The sequence below is a fragment of the Dermacentor albipictus genome, chromosome 1 (assembly GCF_038994185.2).
Source record: "Dermacentor albipictus isolate Rhodes 1998 colony chromosome 1, USDA_Dalb.pri_finalv2, whole genome shotgun sequence".
In the NCBI taxonomy this organism is placed as follows: domain Eukaryota; kingdom Metazoa; phylum Arthropoda; class Arachnida; order Ixodida; family Ixodidae; genus Dermacentor; species Dermacentor albipictus.
In genome coordinates, this window is record NC_091821.1 from 91,310,482 (window position 1) to 91,325,816 (window position 15,335).

Below are 15,335 nucleotides of genomic sequence, written 5' to 3' on the forward strand. Positions count from 1 at the left end.
TCTTTTTTTCCTTTCGTCGTGGATGCATATATGTGCCTAGGCCACACAGCCGCGCCGTCGCAAAGAATACATTACTGACATCTGCCAACTTATCGTATACGCAAACATAGGAATTCAAATTCTGATGGGTGCAGGGACAAAGATGTGTCACTAATGCAATTATTGCCTTGTCTTTTTTATGTGGTAGGCCTCTAAGGCAAGCCGCGCGTGTTCATTCTTGCTTTACCCAAGAATTAACGTCCGATCAAGTAATGAGTAATGATCAGAGTAATGTATTCTCTGCGACTGCGCGGTTGTGTGGCCTAGGTATATATATGCATCGACGACGAAAGGAAAAAAAAAAGAACTTGTTAGTCAGCGCCAATGTGTGTCGTTCTTTCTTTTTGTGGATCGTCTTAGGTGTTCGCGCTGTAACGTTAAGTTCAGAATCCACCTAAGAGTACAATGGTCATAGAGAGTCAAGCCATAACGTGATACCTTTGACAGGTACGGTGTAACGTAATCCTAATATAGTCGTTAATCAGGCTGAGTCCCGCTCCATCAAGAGATTAAACAAGATCGGTGATAGTACCGCCACATTCGGAACACCGACGTTATTTTTTTGTAACTGGTTTGTATGCTCGTCCATCTAGATTTGGCACTTCTCGTTGGGTGCAAAACTGGTGCGAAAACCTCCGTTGAGTGGTGGAAAGTGTTTTCATTGTCTATTTGGCACGACATTCAATATTCATACTTGATTTAAAGCGTACCAAACAAAAATTAAGACACAAGAAGGGAAGCCAAGGAGGACGACATTCCTATCTGTTTCATTTCTTGTATGATAGGCAATATAGCGCCATTCATTCCATAACTTTGGGTAGGTCGCTCGTCAGAGATTCTTCAGTAGCAGTTTTCTCTGGTTGTGGTATAACCAGTGATTTCTTGCTTCGTTGCAATAAGTGAAGTCGTCTGTTAGCTATGTTCTGTTAGTTAAATATTTATCCGCAGGGGCTCCCTAATTTTTCGTCAGTGTTTCTCGCTGCCTTCAGGAGCATCCAGTGACCCAGAGGTGTTTGCGTTGGTGTTAAAAAAACTTAAATTTTGGAGTTTTACGTGGCAAAATCACCACTTGATTATGATGCACGCCGTAAAAAGGAACTTTGGATTAATTTCGGCTACGTGGGGTTCCTTAACGTGCACCCAACGCGTGGTACACGGGCGTTCGAGCATTTTGCCCGCGCCGAAATGTTGCAGCCGTGGTGTCGATATTAAGAGACACAAGGGATTTCTGCGTGCTTCGGAGAGGGTGCATTAACAGCGGTGTAAATTCTTTTTCCTCACTCAGTATGCTTTGCCGTTCAAGAAAAGTGGTGATGGAGAGGGCCGTGTCATTGTATTTCGCCCCTCTCTCTCTCTCTCTGCTATTCTCCGGCTTTTTAGTCTTTTTATTCGTGTTTCTAATGGATTGGATCGAGCATGCTGATACCAGTATAAGGAATTTTGCGCTCATTGTGACTTTCTGGGAAAACTACACGCACCGAAAGCAGCATTGTTTGAGCGGCCAGCACGTGTAGAAAATGCAAGGCCAAGAATTATACGTCGTTTCGATCCGCTTCTTCGATGTACGAAGTTTGCCTTCCTGTTTTTCTAAGCGCGGCGCATTTAGAAATAGGAACAGCCACATAATAGAAGTTATCGAGCTATTTATTGGAGGGGCCCGAATACGAAGTTCCAATCAACTGACATCAAAGGGCGTAACAAGCTACAGGGAACATACAACAATTGAGACGAGCGAAAAGTGCGAATTATAACCCACTGACGGTGAACAGGAGCGACGCTAAATGTGTAACTGAAAAAAAAGGTGTCTATATAGTGCTGAGCTATGCGCAATTATTTTCTTTTCTACTTTGCGCTTCACACATTGGCGCTGCTTATTTTACAGTAATGTCGCGTCGATCCACTCATAGAAGCGCGCACGCGCGCAAGATGCGAAAAAAATTAATAAAAAAAACGGATTGAAGTGTCGTCCAGTTTTCAGTTCATCGCCCGAACCTCTGCCAACACCCGAAACCGCGGCGTCATTAATCAAGGTGACAGGGGTGGCCTCATCGTTGTACCGCCTCAGGTTTTATTTAGAGGTCGTCAGCATCAAGTGTCGTCCCTCTTCGTTCAAGCGGCAAAAATATGTTTATGGTACCCTCAGGGTCAAAAGACATTACAGAGGGGAGTTGTAAAAAAAGAAGGAAAAAAAAAGAGAACTAAATACCCAGACCTTTGAATTGGGGCTCATATCGCTCGGGAGTAATAATCCGCATTTTTGAATGACATGAATGGTTCGGATGAATTTTCTGTGCGTTCCGAGAACTGCTGTGATGCCATGTTTGTGAGTCGGCTCGGTACCTCAGATATTCTCCATGTTATAAAATTTTGAGACAAGGAAACTACAGGCCCTATCGCATGCTAGATACTTGAGAAACAAGAAGCACTTTACGGATATTTGTAAGGGCCGTTGTTGTGGTTGTTACAGGGCTTTTGGTATACTCGTGCACTGGCAGCCTGATAACAAATAAAATTGTAAAAAGTCGCCCTGTGGCCCGCAACGTACTTAAAAAGCCAACTTGAAGTTTGAGCTTCACATTGCCCAGGTCCGCACCTATTGTCGAGATAAACGTGTAACAAGAGGAGTGTTAAAATTGAGTCTGCAGCCTCACTGTATGAGCTTGCAATCGTATTATGGCGTTGTGGGACCTCCTCAAAATAATGCCCGCGATTCTGCCATAAGTTAGACCGTGTTAATAACGTTCATCATCATCATCATCATCATCATCATCATCATCATCATCATCATCATCATCATCATCATCATCATCATCATCATCATCATCATCATCATCATCATCATCATCATCATCATCATCATCGTCGTCGTCGTCGTCGTCATCATCATCATCATAATCATCATCATCAGCCTGGTTAAACCCACTGCAGGGCAAAGGGCTCTCCCATACTTCTCCAACAACCCCGGTCATGTACTAATTGTGGCCATGCCGTCGCTGCAAACTTCTTAATCTCATCCACCCACCTAACTTTCTGCCGCCACCTGCTACGCTTCCCTTCCCTTGGGATCCAGTCCGTAACCCTTAATGACCATCGGTTATCTTCCCTCCTCATTACATGTCCTGCCCATGCCCATTTCTTTTTCTTGATTTCAACTAAGATGTCATTAACTCGCGTTTGTTCCCTCACCCAATCTGCTCTTTTCTTATCCCTTAACGTTACACCTATCATTCTTCTTTCCATAGCTCGTTGTGTCGTCCTCAATTTGAGTAGAACCCTCAAATAATAACGTTACTGTTTTTTTAATCATTTAAGACGTTTGCTCCAGAAAAATGTGTGACACCTCAACACTTGACTTTATGTTGAAACTAGGCAAATTACTAGTGTATTGTGAATCCAATTCCGAAGTTTTACGTGCAAAAACACGATTATGAGACACGCCGTAGTGGGAAGCTCCAGATTAATTTTGAACACCAGGAGATCTTTAACGGGCACGCAGTGCATTGGACACTTGCGTTTTTGCATTTCGCCCCCAACGAAATGCGGACACCGCGACCGGGATACGATCCCGCGACCTCGTACTTAGCCGTTCAACACCATAGCCGCTAAGCCACCGCGGCGGGTCGATTACTGCGGCTGTATCCGTTATTCTTTCATTTCTGAGACCAAGCTGACATAGGAAAGCAGGGATGTTTGGAAAGAGTCCACCCTTTCTTACTTCACGCATTAACCGAGGCAAAGCGCTGAAATAATTTTTTTCTTGCAAACATGGCAAGTGTACAAATTCTTGAGGTTAAGCGCATTGTAAGACATCTATAAGGCTAAATGCTTGGGCCTATTCAAGAAGAAGCAAAGAACTACTTCCTCCGCGGTTTGCTGGGATAGTTGGACAACCGTTTCTGTAATTTATAATGCGCTCGTACTCCTTCTATAATGTGAAGGAATTATTTTGAGCTTCTCACTATTAATTAAGAAAGAACTACTTCGCTTTTTGCATACCTTCGCCTCACTTTAATGAGCATTTGCTGCCACTGATTTCACTTGCATGTCTTTTGACAAGCCCGTCCCCATGGCCTCAATCATCACCGAGCACCATTCTCGCGTAAAAATAATGTGGATGCCAGGCCACGCTGAAGTGAAAGTAAAAGACCGAGTTGGCGAGCTCGGACTATCTTCATCAGACCGAGACCCTTGAATCCTATTGCACGCAGCGCCGCCTGTTCCTCTCCAAGCAAAGCATCGCTCACGAGACAACAGAGAACACTAATCCAACAGGCACAAACACGAGTCATACTACTGCGCTACGAATTACGGAGGTACCGAAACTCTTCCGAAGTGCTGAAATTGCTGTGGTCACTGCAATACCCACCCCATTCTCCTCCAGAGCTGCTCCTTCCTTTGGCTTCTTCTCTTACATTCTTTCTCCCGAAATCCTCGGCTTGGATAACTTGTGCTGCATCGGCAAAGAACCAGCGATTCTTGGCTGCGACCATCCAAACAGCTCCCGAACATCACTTCAAAGGACATACCCGAGAGTAAAATCCTCTTCATTTACTGCTGGTGACATCTGGGAATTACACCACGCCCGGACACAACACGACGGCAGAGAGACCTTGCTCTGCAGGCCATTGGCGATTTGATAGCACTTTCAGTTTGCTGGCTCACGTATGCAGTGTATGGCGACCGCACTACGATGACGACTACGGCGCAACGACGAAATCGACGCAGACGTCAGCATGACGACTAGACGACGGCACAACCACAAAAAACAATTACGACGGCACTTCACTGAGCGATATACATGACAGCGTAAGGAGTCTTTGTGACAGGAACACTAACAATGAGAGCTAAGCTGAATTGAAATCGCGTTATTGACGACCTCGCTTGACTTGGACCTGGATTTGCCTATTTGTGCATTTTGTTGCGACTATGCTAATTAACGAACAACCTTGAAATTTCGAGCCTTAAAGCTTTATCTTTTCAAAGTTCGTTGCTTTATGTCATCGTGTGCCGTGAGAACTACCTAAAATTTGGACTTTGGCCTTTACACCATAGCTTGGCATTACAGACGCTCAAACTTTCCCGAGGACGCTGCTGCATTACGCAGTAGCAAAGACACCACGGTACTACGAGACACATCGTAGAGCTTGCGATGCCTCATCTATACTTTCTTTGTTTGCCGGGTCTGCGTTCAGGTTTTTAACCTTTAACGCAGACATCTTTTTTTAATCTTGCCAATCACGTGTTTTCTTTGCAATATCCATTTTCTAGTACAGAAAACAGTGACAACACTGATTTTCAACGACAAAAGTACATTTCATTTTTTTCTACTTGCCTTTTTATCGGCGTATCATATATACGAAGGCAATCGTTTCCTCCGTGTCAGAAAATTGCAAGCCTATCGGTGGGGGCGAGTAACAGGGAAAGGTTCACTACCTTCAACAAACAGCAATAAGTTACCCCGATGTACAGCTTGCCTTATGTGTCGGTCGCGCCCACGCGGACAACGTTTTGGTGTACTTAAGTTGAAGCTATGACAATTATAAGAAGAAAAACAGTCGCAGTGAGTGGAATAAATTGCACCTGCAATATAGATGACGCCAATATTTCGAATGAGGCAATGCTGCCGGAAGTGTGGCTTTCTCGCTCAGCTCCTCGATCGCTCCTTTCTCAGTGTTTTTATCGTGCTCCAGGATTCATTTTAATGGAGAAAACCAGGGTAAGAAAAAAAATGACAAGTCGTAAAGAAAGTCGCCGTAACGCAATATGGCAAGATTGCCTGCCAAAGGGAACGTGGCGATCTCAGGATTTCTTTTGCAGGTAACAAAATGGGAAACCAAGTTTAACGATATTTATAGAGGTTAGCCTATCGCATTACATTTGCCTTTTAAACAAGGAATTATTAAGCGCTCGCAATAAACCTATCTCAGTGGGCGCAAGAAGATTGTTTCGGGAGTCTCACAACGTCAAATGAAGAAATATTGTATACGAGCAGTTACGGTAGTTCTGAAGCCGCAGAGAATGAGCGTAAAATATGTAAGCAGGATAGAGAGATGGGGAGAGAGGGAGGGATGAAACACAGGAAGGTTAAGCAGATGTTAGTGTCTGCTTAGGAAAAGAGATTCTGGGGTTACACGTGCAGGACGACGACCTGATTATGAGGCATGGCGTAGTAAAGGAGTTGGGATGCATTTAGCCAACCTGGGGTTCTTTAACGTGCACCTAAACCTAAGCACACGAGCCTTTCTGCATTTCGCCCACATTGAAATGCGGACGCTGCGGCAAGGGTTGAACCAGCGGCTTCGAGCTCTGCAGCGCAACGTTCACCAAGCTACCACGGCGGGTGTAGTTTCTGGTTTGCTACCCGGCAGAAGGAAAAAAAAAGGGGGGGGGGTTAGAAATATGCAATGTAGCTAGAGAAAGAAATACCAGGAAATACTATAAAGATCAGCAGGGGTCGAACAAAGGTTTTCTTATGGCGGAGCTGACGTTTCGACAAGGCGACTTGTCATCGTCAGGGCAACAAGTGACGAAGACAAATCCGCTTCTCGGAACATTGGATCTAGCCTGAGACATCCCTTGCCCGACACTCTGTTGACCTCTTCGAGACTCCTGTGAGCATCTGTCTTGTCCGAAAGCGCTATACGCATTCACACAGGCCGGGTGCATCGAAAATGAGCACAGTAATCTTTGCGCGGCCTTGTAATGTTTCTGAATTATGAGAGAACGAGCCTGAGCACATGGCGAGGGTCATGGACAGTCACGGCGCACTGCAGTTTGCTCGAAGGAAAGGACCAGTTCGAAAATAACCACATTTCTAGACTATTAATGAAATTCGAGGTCAACATATTAAGTGGGAAATAGCACTACAAAGTTCGTTGAAAGTTAAACGAAGCAAACAAAACTGTCCGAATAGAGCAATCTTTTTAAATCAACGATACCATATAACTGCTTTTCTAGACACCCCACAAATAATCTATTGAGCTAACTTGATTCAGAGGTTAAATTTTTGGCATGCAGGAGTTATCATTAACATTTGTATTGTTATATTTATACAATGACAATATTATTATAGCCGTTACATTATTACGTGCGACATGAGTTATAATGCATTTATTACTACAGCGTCGCTTGATATTTTATATTACAGAGAGCCGAGAATTCGGTTTCGCCGGTGCTTGACGCCGGGAAACACCACATTGCTTCCAGATGAATTCCTCTTCACGGGTATCGCGTGTATACTGAAGCACTTCGATGTCATGTCTGTTCAATTGCCGCTGTAGAAGTTCACGCAACGAAGTCGCATCTGTGGAAGACAACCACACAAATGACGAGTCACTTTATCGCCACCCGCGCTGCTCGAACCTGCTCCTCTCTTTCGTGTGGCAGCATTTTTTCGAAGGCAGTTGCTTTCTTCGAAGCGATCGCGCTCGCAATACGAGCACGTTCGAGCATGGCTCTTGCGCGAACAACGCTAGACTTCTTTCGGCGTAGAAGAGCGCCGTGCGATACGGCAGCTGCAAAACATAAAACGCCGTGAAATGTGTTCGCAGCGGCGGGCACACGAGGTGAACAAATGTATGTGCCATAATGATTGAACAAGTGCAGCAGTCGCGGTGTCATCAGTCTTGAACAACCTCGCCGGGTTTCGAACCAAAGGAGTCGATATTTTTCCCGCGATCTTCTCATTGGTAGCTGCAGCTCGAACCGTTGCGACGCCCTCTGCATCCAGCGTCGACTCTTTGTTTTGTACCTTGCGTCGGTCTGCTGTTTTACGTGGCGTCCCCTCCGGTTCGCTTCGCCTTCGTCGGTGGGTGGCACGGCAGGCATCTGCCTCCCGGAATGCAGCTTCACACCTCCGCGAGGACCGCACACACCTGCGTTTCCCCGCAGACGGTGACGGATTCAGCATTGCCATTTGTTGGGCGTGTTGGTAAACTGAAAGCATATTTAGCGCCAGCAAACAAGGATGGAAGGAAAACGACACCACAAAAAGAAACTAGTCGACCGAAGGGGCACTAACACACGTATCACTATTCCACCTGTTAGCCTGAGCCTCAATAATCTCTCGCACGTCTTTATCTTTGTGCTTCGCAAGAACGCGGCAGGATCCATACACCGGCGCACAGCCGCATTCTTGACAGTGGGTTGACAGATGACCGTATTGCTTATTTTTCACATTTAGGCTATGTTCCCGTAATCGGTCATTAAGACATCTCCCTGTCTGTCCGATGTATTTTTTCCCACAGGACAGCGGAAGCGCAAATACAACAGCTTCTACGTAAACCACTGGCGCTTTTCGATGATTCGTAGAGCATCCGGGAGCTGGCTTACGGTACGGATCCGTTAATCGACATATTTTCGCCAGCTTTACTGGTGCTGAAAAGATCACTTGTGTCCACCCGACTAGCCATTTTCTTAAGGTTATGTGCCGTTCTATGCAGGTAGGGCACTACCGCTACCTTCCTTCTGCATTCCGTCCGTTGATTTGCCGCGTCGAGAATTGTGCTATCTGACCAGCACCTTTTTAGCAGCCCCTCTACGCCCGAAACTTGCACGATTCCGGAAACCCTGCGGCTGATAACCTTCCCGACTGATCCATAAGACTCGTATAGATCTTACGGTGGCAAGACTTCTTTAAAGCATTTCCAAAGCATAAGTTGACAATGCTCCCCTTGACGAGCTTCGAGTGGGCTGACCGATACGATAACAGGGGCTTATTAGCTCTAGGTTTATATTCCCAACACGTGTGGTGTTCCATGAACTCGAACTTAATATCTAGGAAACGCAGTACGTTATCGGTGGGCTCTTCAGTCGTGAGAGTAAGTGGGCTAAGGCCTGCAGAAGAAACTTCGTAAAGCTTGCCTACTGTAAAACGTGCGTCTGGTTCAAAAAGGACGAGATAGTCGTCAACGTATCTGACAACTTTAACCACCCTGTGCTCCGGCAAGGTACGGGACCGGTTTTTGTTATGGTGAGCTAGAAAAATGTCACTTAGTATGGGCGCCAAACATGAACCGATGCAAACCCCTGCTTTTGAATGAATATGTCATCATTCCATGCTGCATATGTAGAGTGAAGGTAGCAACTAAGCATATCTAAAAAGCCTTGAACGGACAAACCGGCTGAATTTTGGAACGAAACCACGCCATACTCGTCTAGGCACTCTTCTACGCAAGTTATTAGTTTCTTTTGAAGCAAGGAGTAGTACAAGTCCTTTATGTCAAAGGAGCAAGCTGATAAGCTTTTGTCAGAATTTTCTTTCAGGAAATCTACGATTGTGTGTCGTCTTCCTTCCGCCCTTGTTTGCTGACGCTAAATATAAAAAAAGACGGATTTAAAGTGGCTTCGCATTCACTGTTCACTGAAGCAACCCTTGTGATAAGAATGGTTCAGGATCCGCCAAGACCTCTCTTTTACCTGTTGCTATTTTGTACGACGCCTAAGGTTCAGTCGTCACTAATAGTGGGAGAGGGAAAGGGGGGCGGGACACGGCAGCTTGTGGCACTTACCACGAATTAACGGTACAAGGTGCGGATTACTTTTGCGTAAAAGCCACACAACACACATCGACATTGTGTTCAGCTTTATCACCGTCGATGTGAAGACTGAGTAGTACTGTCTGTTGGGCTGTACTGCACTGTACTGTCTGGCGGAAGATTAAGAAAACAGCACCGAGCTAGAGGCCTAGACAATCGGAACCTTGACTCACTAGAACGTAGCCACCTGAATGGCTACGTTAGCTCAGACGGCAACGTTCAGAGGTGTGAGTGAACGGCATGCCCCCACAGATGTGGGAGGTTGCCCGTGTCGAGGTTCGAGCCCCGATTCCGCACACTACAGTGGCAGTTGTACCTTACTATGCTTGAACTGTGACAGGAAGAGACTCACCTGTGTCGTCCCGCGATCCACGACGGCGTCCAACGTCCGACCGGGGCCATCTAAACAGCCGTGAAGCCGGGAGCCTTCGAAGCATAGCAGCTTGCTGTGGTACCACGCTCTCCAGGCGCGTGCCCTTGTTCTTTCGTCACGTTTTCTTTCTCGTCTGCGGTACATCCTTTCGAATGGTTTACTGCTTTTCTAGTTAGAATATTCATGGTTACGAATTGGTGACCGCAAATACAAACGTTGTTGTGTTGCACATAATGCAAATCACTAACGCGATATCTGGCTCATTATTATTTACGCAGTAAGCCTTGCACTGTTGCATCCGGTATCAGTTGGAGTAAATATTGGTAGATGTGCGCGAGATTTTTACTTTCAAGAAGAGGAAGAAACCTTTCATTCAGTGATGGCTATGGTCGGCGTCGTTTTCGTTTGCGATGGTGGCGCTCCCCGCTGGTGGAGAACGTGGGAACGCATGACTTCAGCTTCCTATTTCCTATGCTGCCTTTCACGCCTTGCCGATGCGTTCATGTAAATTATTTCAGCTACGTATTGGTTCCAAGATCCACTCAGCTCGGTGTTGGTTCAAGCCACTGTTAGCGTGTGAGCCAGTCAAACCTGTCTAGGCGTACTATTCTTTTCGGCTGTCGTCAGAAGCGCAGTTTTATGCACAGCAAGTATTGCACTGTTTTGTGTGGTATCGGTTGGGTTAAAACGTTGCAGACACGCGCGGATCAATGTCTTGTCGAGAAGAAGACTTCTTTCATTGTGGAGTCGGTGCTTCCAGATGGTGAAGTGGAGAGACACGGCTATTTCTTCCTTCTCTTTGATGCGTAAGCACTCTTTGGCGAGCACCCCAGCAAAACCTGTCCGTTCCGTAACACCTTATGTCTGCGAAATAAATGCATAATTGCTCAAGTTAACACATGTATTTGTTATAATGGTGGTATAGTAAGTGATTGCTAGCGTTAGAAAAAACAAAACACTATACTTCTGACAGGGATTCGAACCATAGACCGCAGCGTACGTAGCGTTATTTGGCGAGTACTCCAGCAAAATCTGCCCGTCCCGTGACGTCTTATATCTGCAAAATAAATGCATAAGTGGTCAAGTTAATACATGTTATCAGTATAGTGGTGTGATAGTAGATAATTGGAAGTGTTAGAGAAAAAAAAAGAAGACTACTTCGGACCGAGATTCCAACCATGGACCGCAGCACACGTAGCGTTATTTGGCACTACAGCAATATCTGTCCGTCCCGTGACGCCCTTTATTTTGTATTCTTCATTACCTTGTGATCAACATTTCAGAAAAATAATGACAAACAATATATACATAAGACTTACATTACATAAGATATACATTCGGCTAGTTCTATGTTCTAAATTGGCTTAATTTTGTCTAATTGATCAAAAACAGTAATCCACTCCGGAGGATCACTTAGTGCCTTATAGACATCTCGTATACAAATAACAGCTTCAATGAAATAATATCTTGCCGATTGTGGATTTAATAGGCATGGTGACGTCCATTGACGTCCATTGATGATGCGCATACACATCACCATGAACATATCACTGGGTGCTCCCTCTGGCTTAGCACAAGGTAAGTACCGAATTGCGAAAGGGCTTAAAGGCAGGTCTTTTTTTAGAAGTCCATTGAAGTACATACCATAGGAACATTGCGCCATGGCAATCAAGAAAAACCTGGTTAATTGTTTTCGGTTTTCTACAAATCAGGCAGTTGTCAGACCATGGAACGAAGAGGCATTTGCTCTGCAGCCATGGCTTTACAGGTAGGGTGCCAGTACGCAGTTGAAAAAAGATTTCATTGAGGGTTTCTCCGGCACTCGTTTAATACTCTTGAGAACGTCACGCTCAGGGCCTAGCTGGTACAACAAGCGGTACACAGGAATAGGTAAAAAAAAACAGCAACATCAAGTAGGTCTTTGTACAAGCGCTTACATGTCGCAGTCGATAGGTACTCATAGAAAAACCTTGCCTTAAGAATCTGCACAGACGCTACAACTTCTCGTAGGTAGCCAGATAAGACCGCTGGCCGAAAAAAATACGTAGATAATACGTAGTCTGGAAATGAATCTCCTAATGGCGCTTGGATTACTCTACGAAGAAAAACGTTCACCTGTTCACGCAAACAAAAAAAGAAAGAAAGAAAACCTCATCACAAATTCTTTGAAAAGCAAATGCGATAGCCCCAAGTCTCCGTTTTTAACTTTATGAAAAAGGGTACAACGGCTCATGCGCCCCCAAGTGGACCCCCAGATAAAAACTGCAAAAACCATATGAATTTTTTTTGTACAGAGACTCTAGTCATGCTTATCACCCGTAGCTCATAATACACCTTAGCAATCAAAAACAGATTACAAACGGCGCCTCCTGAAAACAAAATCACGCCCCCCCCATTTTTCTGTTTGTAATTTAACTCTTCTTGCTTCATCTGCCAGATAGTCTTCGCTGTCCTTATAGTGTTTCAGTGGAAATCCCAAATAGCTATAGGGAATTCTGCTCCATCGTATGATGCACAACGTGCGCGGTGCATGTTCCCAGTTGCCGTGCCGGAAACCAAGATAATTTGTCCAGCTAATCAAGCTTCCTGTTGCTGTACAAAAACCCTTTGCCACTTCTACAACTTCTCGCACGCTTCTTCCATATGCGCAAAAGGCGGCTATATCGTCAGCATGAACAAGGACCCTAACTTCACTGTTGAAGAAAGTGTAGCCACGAATACTCGTATTTGCAAGTACTTTTAAACGAAAAGGTTCCAGGTAAAGATCAAAAAGGAAGGATAACAAACAGCCTTGTTTTATAGATGCTTCAACACAAATAGTTTCACTCAGTTTCTTAATAATCACAAGTTTTGGTGTGCATTTATCATACACCATTTTCATGCCATCTAGAATCACGGATCCTGCATTGACGTGGTTCAGGATAAGGAACAATATCTCGTGCACCGACTTTATCTAATGCATCATTCAAATCTAGTTGAAGCATAGCAACTAGATCCCGCATGGCATCGCAGCATTCAAGAACAGTTCTTGCTACGTGGATATTTGTAAGAATAGACCTTCCTTTAATTCCGCAGGTCTGATGTGGACCTGCAAGAGACTTGCTAACACTGGAAACAGCGATACAAAACTTTAATTAAGACCTTGTAATCAGCATTCGTTATACTTTTCGGTCGGTATTATTCTATACTCTTTGACAATTCCTGCATAACGACCTCCGTATAAGCGATATGTTCTCAGTTCACCCCAGACCACCGCATATAAGCGTTCTTTCAAGTGAGATAATGCGTGACAAAACGCGGCCGAGCCGCTGCTCACGGATGTATGCGTCCAATGAGCAAGCGCAACGTTTATATGCAGCCCTGCAAATTTGGCGCCCAAAAAGCGCGCCGAAGCGTTGAGAGAGCGTTACAAAGCTAAAGCTGAAGCAGTGGTGAGCGAAAAAGAAAAGCGACAGGCAAAAGGAGAGAACGAATAGACTAAGAAGTCGTCGCCCCTGTGCGTATAGATTTGATGGTGGAGGAGTTGTTATCAGACTGTGCCGAACGGGAAGAAGCAAAAACATGGCGTGAGCCGGCGGATGAGGCGATTGTTGTCCGCGGCGATTATCGTCATATCTTCGTGTTGGCCTTAAATGAAGTTTTTTCCTCCTCCTCCTCCTCCTCACAACTTTGTAGCGGCGACGTTATGCGACGGTGTTCGTGTTGTGAAATCATGTGCCCGCGTCGATGAACGCTCTCGGTGATCTCAGTGATGTTCAATTCTACCGATGTTACTGCAATTTGCAAGAAGCCAGCGCAGCTTCGACAACTCGTGGGAGTGGAGATGAGCGGCGGCGGGCCGTTATGTGCGCTTATTCGACGGGCCCAGGAGTGCGTGCTGTGCAGCTGCGAATCAGTGCCGATTCGGTAGGTTGATTTTTTGCTTACCATACAGTTAAATGCTTAATTTCTGCCATTGCATTATTTTGAGCCAGGAGATAACGAATCCCGGTGATTTAAACATCTGAACGTGTATTACTAACACGGACGCGCGCACTGAAGTTATGGTTTGTAAACTAGCTATAACTGCAGGCGTAGTTCCGCTTCGGTTTCCTCAAATTGCATTATTGCTGGCGATGTTTTTTCAAGTGTAGCCAGGTGTCCTTTCGTTGAAATTTCATGACGGCTTGCGTTTTATCGTGCCGCTAATAATCTTGTGTAGCATTCTAGTCATGAAATCTGCCATCTTTTTATCCCCTTCGTGGACTTTACGAAATAAATTCATTGCATTTTGTAGTTTGCTTGTCGAACGACGATCTTATTTTGAACAATATTCTGGTGTGTTACGCACTTTCCTCTGTGTAATGTGTAGATTTGCATGAGTTTCTGGCTTTCCTGTTCAATGCGTCGAGTTCACTGGAATTGAAATACCAATTTAGCTCGAAGCTTGCTTGACGCGAAAATAATCATTTAACTCCGACGACGCAGCAGCACCAAAGTGTCGGTTTGAGCTAGAAGCAGAATTTGCCACAAAGCAGTTTCACTAGGCTCTTAGTCTCCGGAATCAGTATGACGTGGCATGTTCTAAAGGACGATGGTGTTAGTTTATTTTCGTAGCATTCTTCTGTAACCTGGTGTAGAGATTCTGCCATTTCACTTCTGTAGAACTTTTATACAGCTGTACCGTGACCATCTGGGCCAGGTGATTTACCAGGACTGAGACCGTCTGTCGCCGGTTCAACTTCTCCAACTGTTATTGGCCTCTCAAGCGACTATTTTATTTCATCATCAAGCCTAGGCGTACGCGGTAGAAATGTATTTCGAAACCGTTCACTATCGCACCTTTTGTTACTAAGTAGTTTTCTGTAATATTCAACAAAGACAAGCTCTGTCATTTCACTCTCTTGAGTAAAGTCATTTTGAAAATTGATTTCGTTAATTTCTTTCGATACTGCATGTTTCTTCTCAACGCCGAGCATGCGTTTGGTGGGCGTTTCACCCAAGCAAAGCCGCTCGCACCTCACTTTTATCTTTGCACCGCGATACTTTTCTGATTCTACGGTCTCGAGCTTCGCCTTTATTTCTTCTTTTAGAGCGCAGCTCTTTCCCCGCAGGGGCGTCTGCGTCAGCAGGCGTTTGGTGTGTTGCGACACCACGGACCCGAGCACACGAGGGTTGGACCCTCCCGCGTGTAGCCGTGCGCGGCTTAGCCGTGTCTGGGGAAAGGGGGATCCTGGAGGTTGAGCCGATGCTGGGTGTTTGGACCTTTAAGGCCCCCCGGCGGAGGCAACACACCTCTTTGGCCTCTGCTTCACATAGACGGCACCCCCGGACTGACCCACCCGGGGGAAATCGGTAGTTGCCTTTTCCTGTCTCTCTCTCCCTATTACCTTCGTCTTTCTCTTACT

General features: G+C 45.4%; 1 protein-coding gene across 6 annotated transcripts in view; it reads left to right on the forward strand.

The window, feature by feature from the left end:
• Positions 1–15,335, forward strand: part of LOC135920800 (proline-rich antigen-like) — a 224,553-nt gene that overhangs the window by 111,701 nt on the left and 97,517 nt on the right. The window contains exon 4 of one of the 6 annotated variants that reach the window (XM_070523442.1): positions 13,736–13,854. The exons of the other annotated variants lie outside the window; for them this stretch is intronic. Coding sequence (XP_070379543.1) covers positions 13,736–13,854 — 119 coding nt within the window. The remainder of the gene's footprint in view (positions 1–13,735; positions 13,855–15,335) is intronic. 6 annotated transcript variants of the gene reach the window in all.